We start from the raw sequence: 8,636 nt of genomic DNA, 5'->3' as shown, positions 1-8,636 counted from the left end.
AGAGACATACACACAACCACACATTACCACTTTTCACATAGTCGTCATTTTCTTTCCCCTTGATTTTGCTTCTGTTTACTTTCATTTTTTTGTTTTTAATTCTTTCTTCTCCCGTACGTCGCTTGCATGGAGCAGTTGGCAAAGCAAAACAAGAAAAAAAAAACAAAAAAAAAGACGGTGCGTGGTGGTAGGGGGGGGTGAACACACACAAAGAAAGAAAGAAAGAAAGAAAGAAAGAAAAAATCTGAAGACAACAGGACGCGATGGCACACAAGTGCCTCGCCAGGACCCTTCCTTGTTGCTCTGTGGGCCAGAAGGAACACGTGCAAGAAGAAAAAGGGCCCCGAAAGAAAAGAATTTATCACCGTATGAGAGAAAAAAAAAACGGCAACTCAGGCGTCTGTTCCTCTCGCCCTTTATTTCTTGAGTTCCTTTCGGTTGTTGCTGGTGTTGCCTTGTTCGCTTTGCTATTATTTCATCTTGATTTGCTTCTATCTCGTGGTTGTGTCCTGTCGTGCCTCGAGCACTCCTTCTATCCCAGCCCGCTCTACCAGCCTCTCGCGCCCTCTCGCTGTGTTTGCGTTATCCGCCTCTATTACAGCGTGATGGCGATGCTATACGTGCCGATCCCCATAATGAGCACGCCTAACACGATGTACAGGTAGCAGCGAAAGCGCAGCCACGAGCACACCGGCCGCTGCGTGAAGATCTTCTTCCAGTACGCGAGCGTCCCTCGGTCCTCGTCGGGGTTTTCGACGGCGTACTCCAGCTGCAGGTTGAGCAGCGCGGGAAGGATGAGCACCATCACGGTGGCCGGCAGTGCGCCGATGAAGCTGACAACGATGTCCACTGTGCTGGAGCCGATGCCCATCGCAAGTCCGGTGATGATCGCGTTGATAACAAGACGGATGAGGAGTCCCTTCCACGAGCGCGAGCGTGTACTCGCGAGTTGATCGATGAGCTGAATTGCGGACTGGAACTGTACGGGGTAGGTGCAGACCAGGTTGATAATGAAGGTCACGCGAATTACGATAGAAAGGGTATCCTCAGGCATACTGCTGACGAGAGAGGTGGTAATGGTGCTGCCGTAGGCCAGGTAGCCGACCAGACCGTAGAGGAGATAAAATGCAACCACAATCGCCAGTACCAAGCAGAGCATAAGCAGGAAGTGTTGCTTCTGGTTACAAGCAGAGTGTACAGGGAGCACAATGGCAATACCCTCCAGAACCATCATGTTGTTGGCGAGGTTGTTAAACCAGCCAATGGGAAGATTCGTTCCAACCAAATTGGTGAAGGGGCTGATCCCATGGTTTGTGTGAATTACAACTCCGGAACGTGCAAGGGTTGCCACCAACGCAAATGTCACGGCCACAGCAGCTAGAATAGAGGCAAGGGCAAGCAATGACAAGTTATCAGAAAAGCATGTCAGCGGATACACGATGACAAAAACGGCGAGCATCCATATAAATTCGGATCCTGTGAAACTCACCATTTCATTCATAGTCCCGGCAGTAAGCTGCACATACATCAAGCAGAAACCAAACTGCGTAAGGATGAGGGCCAGAAACAAGGCCCATTGCATTGGGCGACCCAAGACGTATCCACATATCCTGCTGTAAGTGTCGACGCGAGGTCGATTAATGCGGAGTTTTGTGTGGAGTAAGAGACGGGACGCGTCCACGACACAGGCGCCAATGGCTGCACCGAGAATAGCACCCATCACGTAGCCCGCGTCCTTGTAGAAGGTCGGCAGCAGAAACACGCCAGTGCCCACGTTGGCCTTGAAGATGTGGAAGGCTGATTTCCATATATTTGTGTTCTCTCGAATTGCACCTGCGGTTTTGACGGACCCTATGTCGTCGTCTTCTTCTTCGCCCATGGCACTCTCTGGTGGCGTCTCCCCGCTCAGCTGCATATCCGTGTCTCCATCACTGGGGTATAAGTTCGTCGCTGAGTTCACAGCAAGCACTTCCGATATCGGTTCCACACCAGAAGTACGAGCCCTGTCATCATTTGCTGCCGTCGCCGGCTTATTGTTGTCTGAGGGCGAAAGCAAGCCCATATATCCGTGTGTGTGTGTGTGTGTGCGTGTGTTTTCTTGTCTTGTGGCCTCTTTTCCTATCAGTGTCTGTCCACAGAGGAAGTGATGATCAGACAGCCGATAACAGAACGAAAAAGAAAAAGAATCTGCGTCTTGAGACCGACTTGTTTTCTCTATTCTCGGCGAAAAGTGCTTTGAGCTTGAGAAACAAACAAAGAAACAAAACCAGAAAAAATATATATATATATCCTGGCGGTTTTGTCCAAAGTGGCACGCGCTTGCTTGAGGTGTAGGTCACACAGGTGAGATGCTTGTCGCAGTAACGGCGAGTGCGCTTGTGTTCTAAGAAGGGGGTGAGGACGACGACGACGAGTCGCAAACGAGGCAAATAAGAAAAAAGGCGAAAAGGGAAAATAGGCAAACTCAACGAGACAAAAAAAAAAAGTGATGTGGAGCATGGTGTCATGGAGCAGACTCAATTCCTTTTCGATTTGCTTTCTCCTCCTCCTCCTCTCACTTTGCGGGTGGATGTATCTGTTTGTTTGTCATAAAATAGCCAGAGGCCTCACTAGTGTACATGGCATCGGAAGGAAGAAGAATAGCACGACACGCAAGCGAAACGATTCGAATAGAATGGGAGAGAGAGAGAGAGAGAAAGAAAAGAATGTTTGAGTGAGTGTGACTGTGAGTGTGTACTACACTGCCAGCTGCGCTGCACCATCAGTCGCCTGCTTCGTGTATACCCCCTCATTCTCTTGGTTTTGTATCCGTCCTTCTCCCTCCCTCGCTTCCTCCACAGCAGCAATAACATCATCATCCTCATCACTATCATCATCCATTGGTTCCTCATGAGAGTAGCCACTCGGTGTCAGGTGGTGCAGCGACGCCCACGTGGCGAACCCTATGAAATTCATTGGGTCGCCTTCTTTACATTTGCGGTTGATGGATGCAAACATATCCGCGGCGTCATTTATGCGAACACCCCACCGCTTAAGCAGTGGTGCAGCATCCGCGAACGCCTCGACAGACACTGTCTTGTTCAGCTGGCTCTCAGCACTAGTGCAGAGGGTGTCAAACATGTAGTACAGCTCAAAGTACGTGTATACATACCATAAAAAGGCACGGAACTCAGCAGCGGTGATGAATTGTTCACCATCCAATAATAAATAAACAGTGTTCTGCGCTGATGATGATACTTCCTTCGTCGCAAAGAAGGCTCGAAATAGAACAGGGCTCAGGTCTTCGCGGAAATCGTACAGTTTAAGTATGTCAAACATTCCACGGTGGAGATCGCAAAGTGTGAGCAGATGTCGCCCTTGGAGGTCTATGCTCGAGAAGAGCCGCTGCCGCTGCAGCCGCTGTGCTTCCGTTTTACCGATGGGAAGGCGCTGCCGCAGCAGATCCCACATGGAGTCTGAGTGATGTTTTGCCGCTGCTGCTGCACATTTGTCCAGGTACCGTTGCAGTGCAGCGGCAACGGCCTCACGGGCGACAGTATTGGCCACGTCGGCAACCGTAAATAGTTTCATGTTGTCATTATTGTTTTTGTCGTCGTCGTCGTCTTGGTCGTTGTGACCCGCGGCATCACACAGGACGTGGGAGAGGAGGAGTTCCTCGTCCATGCCCCGCCCCTTAAGCAGTGAGCACAGCGCCAGACGCATCTTACTATCGGCCCATGACACACACAACAGTGGCACTGGGGATGTTGGTGTCTCCTCTTCACATTCCAGTGTCTCCGCGGCCTTCTCCTCCAAGCACTCCCCGTGGAGAAAGACATCAAGGTAGGTGTAAATGAAAATTAGAAGGAAGCGCAAGTCACTTCGGTGCAGCTCGCTACCCTGCAGGTCCTCACGCAGCAGGATCTTGTTTGTCGCATGCACGGCAAACATCACAAACTTGCTCCCCATCCCTCGTGGCCATACTCGACAGAGGCCGTAGTGCAACGACAGGAATTCGGTCAGGGCCTCTGTTGTTATATAGTCATCGGCCGCACTGATCGTGTCGGTGATTTTCTTGCGTGTCTTTCTGTCGGCAGCGGTGTACCGAATCGGCAAGTGAGCTCGTATCTGACGCAACCACACGCGAAGCCGTGTTTCGAGTGATCCTTTTCGCGCCTCCCGGAGTCCAAACCACTCCGCGACATCCTTCACTGCAACGCCATTGCTGTCTGTCCCTGCACACTTCGCAAAGGCAGCCCTGAGAGGCTCATTTAACATTATCTTAGCCTCGCGCAGAAGCCAGGCCTGAAGCTCTTCCCATGAAACCTTTGCTGTAGTGTCACGAGCGGAGGGGTCGTGTGGTACGCCTAGCGCAAGCATCACCTGCAGATAGCCCATTGTGTACCGCAGAAATGCGGGGACTTCGTCTGCAGTGAAGCACGCGTCAGTGGTGTCAACCACCGCCCGCACCGCGTTGCGGCACACCGCACGAAACTCCTCCTGTGGTAATAGGAAAAGAAGATCGGAGGCGTACTGCTCGTACAGTTCGTCAAAGGGTGGGCAGGGAGCGCTATCATCAGTCCCTTCAGCTTCGGCACGCACCTCTCGCTCTCCTTCCCGTGTGAGTGCTTGGAAGAATACATCGTGTCGCTGATCTTCATCGCTGAGGGGCCACGCCGCCCGCAAACGCTCCCAGGCATCGCGTCTCCAACCCATCATTTTCTCCTCCACGTATCGGCGGGATATGTGTTGCAAAAGCCGTGCGGCAGTGACACACAGGGCATCTTTGTTTTCTTCCTCTGCTGTCGCTACTCCTACTACTGTTCCTTCTGCTGATGTTGTTGGTCCTGTTACTTCTCTCCCTCCTGGAGCCCCGTTTTCAGAGTCTGCAGTCAAGCTCGGAACCCCTAGCGTGGCGCCAGCCTCGCGGAGCACAAGTGCACGCACATGCCCAGGCAGCAGCGTCGTGGTGTCCCACTTGGAGGCATCGGACTTCATTGAAGGTGTGCAGCCTTCCTCCAATGATATGGTCTCCAACACACGTACTGCAGCAAAGATGCCGTACACACCGTGCAGCAAACGCATGAGGTGAATATTCTCGAGAATCCGGATCGTTTCGTTGCCTTCGTTAGGGGTGCTTCTCCCATCAGCATCGTCCACTGCAGCGGGCTTTCGTTCCTCGCATTCCGCCAACCATTGCTGACGCGCGCAGGCACAGGCCAACTCCTGCGCTGTGCAATACTGCGGCAACCCCACATCCGCCTGCATGGCGTTGAATGTCCTTTCCGCCTCGTTGGCGTTCCAGCCATTGTCAACAAGAAGAGACATAATCGCCTCCTTTCGGATGTCACTTCCGAGTCCAAGGGCTTCGTAGAGTTCACTGATATCTTTCACTTCGGGTTTGTCACCGCTCAACAGAAGCTGCGTCACCCATGCATCGGCCAACGGAAGGAAAGGCACTTGCCGAGCATCACCTTTGCCCGTGCCGAGAGATGACAAAAACTGATCCGCGAGTTCACTGCAGTCATTGTCGCTATTTTCCTTTTCACTGCTGTTATTCTCATCCTTTTCGCCTTTCATCGACTCCAGCAGACGTGTGAGTGCCTCTCTCTCAAGATCGGGGGCAGGCATCCCGAGCGTAGGCTCCGTCCCGTGAAGTGCGGCTTCCTGCATGACGGCATGGTAGTAAAGCTGCAGCACCTCTGTGTATGCCTCGAGGAAACGGGAAAAAACAGGAAGGCTGCAAATGCACGCCGTGTCCTCGTCGTCCTGTGTTATCTCCTCCTGCACAACCCCGCGGAAGGCCACCGACACGAGTGCGTCGTGCACAGACTTATCCTCGAACAGATCCGCCATGCTGAAGTGGTGGTAACAGCCCGCCATGGCACCCGCCTCCGACAACAGCCGCGTGCCGTGCGTCATGGAGTCAAACAACTTCTCCAGCTGCGAGCGATCCGATAACGCGCACCTCAGCATATTCTGTTTTTGCAGAAATACATCACCCCATAGTGGCCGTGTCTCTGTGGGATCACCCTTCTCATCGTCAGCACTGGCGGCGCGCGAACTCCGTTTGGGTGTTGCCTCACGAGGCACCGCATCTTCGTCATTCAACAACGTGCAGACATACCGTAGGGTCAGCCAGCGCACAAATGTCGCCAATAGGACAGAACGCGCCGCTGCGTCTCCGCCTCCTTTTCCCGCATTCAAGGGATTAATCGACCACTCCAACGCCTGTTGCAGCACTGTTGCTGCGGAAGCTGATGAAGGCGGCTCGAACACGCTACCAGGTCCTTGATTCGATGCAAAGGCCGACGCAAATTCAGACGTCAATGCTGGTAAGCACTTGCTGAGGCCATTCTCTGTGAGTACGGTCTTCTCCCAGCCTCCGGAGTTAAGCAGCTTCGCCTTCTCAAAGACCAGCATCACACGATAGAATTCACACATACAAAGAAGCCACGGTCGGTAGTCACAGCGCCTCAACTCGGCAGAGCATCCTCCTGAAGCCACATTACGGTGACGTGCGACGTCCTCCACCACATCTGCCAGCAGCAAATCGTTGTACGGATGCACAGAAGACATCCGCCAATGTTTTCGATCATACAGCCGCAGCTGCCCAACGGCTACACATTTCTCTGTGCTGCTGTTGCACCCTGTATTTCGTGATATCATTTCCTCGAACTCTACGGTACGTTTCGCGGCGGAAACGGCATCCGTCCTAATTGTTGGCTCCACACCCAGCCGTCGACGCATCTCCACATATATCGCATCGCAGACATCCTTTGAACTGCAGCAACCCATTCTGGTGACCCAGAAGAAAGCTTTCACTCACAAACCAAACGCATGATCATTTTAAAAAAGTAAGGCACAAAAAAGAAGGAAATGATAGGAGAACGCAAGCAGTGGTCCCAAAAAAAAAAAAACACGGGGAAGAAACGCCCCCTCTGTCGCCTAATTCATTATCATTATATTCATGCTCATATTCATCATTTCAGCCACAAAACACACACTGGCCTCTTCGTGCCTGCCTCCAACAGACAGAAGAAAGAACAAGAAAACTCTCCCGTCGTTTTGCACGCACACTAACGTTAGGAATCTGATCTCTTGACCTCATCTGCTTTGTTTTTTTTTCTTTTGGACGCTGAAGCAAGCAAGTGAAACACAGGCAAAACGAAAAAAAAAATTAATCTTTTCCAGGCCTTCAGCCCTCCATAGGCACGCGTCACACAAAATTTCACATGACCCCCACACGGAAATAAGAACGCGATAGCCCATAAAACAAAAACACCTTAGATCCCACGCATCATCCACCTTCAGCACCCATACACAAACTGGGCAATTCACACGCGTGCTACGAGGTGCACGTCCATGAAGAACAAAGGACGACGCAAGATTTATCCTCCTTTACTTAAAGAAGTTTCACAGACACAAAAGAAAAGCATCCCAGTCGTGCCTAAATATATTTTAAATTGAAATGCACTCCTCGACAGTTGTCTCACCACAACCAACCAAACACACATTACCACTCTTCGAAAAAAGCAATTCTTTATTGTTGTATAAATAAACCCAGCACACGAAAAGCAAGAAACCAAAAAAAAACTCACCCAAACTAACTATTTGGCACATTGTCCGGATCACCGTCAACGTCAAGTTTGAGCGCCGAAGCCCAGGCGGCAAACTCGTCAAACGTCACAGCGCCAGACCCGTTCTTATCGAGTTCCTTGAACACCGCCTTCGAGTCGGTGATTTTGGCGCCCCATTGCTCAAGCTTGGGTACGGCCTCCTCGAACTCCTTTTCGTCAATCAGCATGTTGCCGGATTTGTCGATCTCGTCAAACATCACCGTCAGCTCAAAGTAGTCATATACATAACAAAGCATCAGACGGAACTCCAGGAACTCGACAAAGTCCTCGGAACCCGTGTTCTCCGCCTTGTTGCCCATATCCTTCGCCTTGTTAAACGCTCGTTTCGTGATGTCGTGCAGCCGCGTCGTGAATTCGTCAAGCTTCAGCAACTGGAGGCAGCCATCGTACACCTCATCATAGCTCAGCTTGCCAGTGCCGTTCTTGTCAAACTTCTTGAACAGGTCGATGCGGCGCTGTTTCGCCTCGGGGGTCTTTTCACGAGGAATCGCCTGGCGGATGCGCTCCCACGCAACTTTGCGATCCTCAGCTGTCTTGCCGTCCTTATTTGTCGTATCTTGCTTCGATCCACAAGCCCCCATTGCTAGTTCTTTTAGCAGACGCTTCCTTACTGTTGCACAATATTCAAGCACAGACGCAAAAGCAAGCAAGGAGAATGACTCTCAAACCAGAAAACTCCCGCAGCACGGCAAGCACAAGCCACACGAGACAGAATATACAAGCAAAAATATCAAAACAATCAATACATGTAAAAACCTTCTAAACCTCTTCGTACCTTCACAACCCAAATTTCGCTCCATATGCGTCGGCTAAGCATACATACATAGAGTTGCACAAAAATTGCTTGCGCTCACTGGCTCCTTTAACTATCTGGCACATTGTCCGGATCACCGTCAACGTCAAGTTTGAGCGCCGAGGCCCACGCGGCAAACTCGTCAAACGTCACAGCGCCAGACCCGTTCTTATCGAGTTCCTTGAACACCGCCTTCGAGTCAGTGATTTTGGCGCCCCATTGCT

General features: G+C 51.4%; 3 protein-coding genes across 3 annotated transcripts; all 3 read right to left on the bottom strand.

Annotated features, from left to right (window-relative positions):
* Nucleotides 1-595: 595 nt before the first annotated feature.
* On the bottom strand, nucleotides 596-2,062 carry DQ04_07321020 (amino acid transporter; the record flags this gene model as incomplete). The annotated part of the gene is made up of 1 exon (XM_009315115.1): nucleotides 596-2,062. One exon carries the CDS (start codon nucleotides 2,060-2,062, stop codon nucleotides 596-598), a length of 1,467 nt encoding a protein of 488 aa, XP_009313390.1.
* A 674-nt stretch (nucleotides 2,063-2,736) lies between these two features.
* On the bottom strand, nucleotides 2,737-6,777 carry DQ04_07321010 (flagellar calcium-binding protein; the record flags this gene model as incomplete). The annotated part of the gene is made up of 1 exon (XM_009315114.1): nucleotides 2,737-6,777. The coding sequence occupies one exon, from the start codon at nucleotides 6,775-6,777 to the stop codon at nucleotides 2,737-2,739; it is 4,041 nt and encodes a 1,346-aa protein (XP_009313389.1).
* An 808-nt stretch (nucleotides 6,778-7,585) lies between these two features.
* On the bottom strand, nucleotides 7,586-8,200 carry DQ04_07321000 (flagellar calcium-binding protein; the record flags this gene model as incomplete). The annotated part of the gene is made up of 1 exon (XM_009315113.1): nucleotides 7,586-8,200. One exon carries the CDS (start codon nucleotides 8,198-8,200, stop codon nucleotides 7,586-7,588), a length of 615 nt encoding a protein of 204 aa, XP_009313388.1.
* Nucleotides 8,201-8,636: the final 436 nt, after the last annotated feature.

The sequence above is a fragment of the Trypanosoma grayi genome, assembly GCF_000691245.1.
Source record: "Trypanosoma grayi strain ANR4 Tgr_732_V1, whole genome shotgun sequence".
Classification (NCBI taxonomy): Eukaryota; Euglenozoa; class Kinetoplastea; order Trypanosomatida; family Trypanosomatidae; genus Trypanosoma; species Trypanosoma grayi.
The sequence above is the reverse complement of the archived record's forward strand: the minus strand, read 5'-3'. Positions and strand labels throughout refer to the sequence as shown.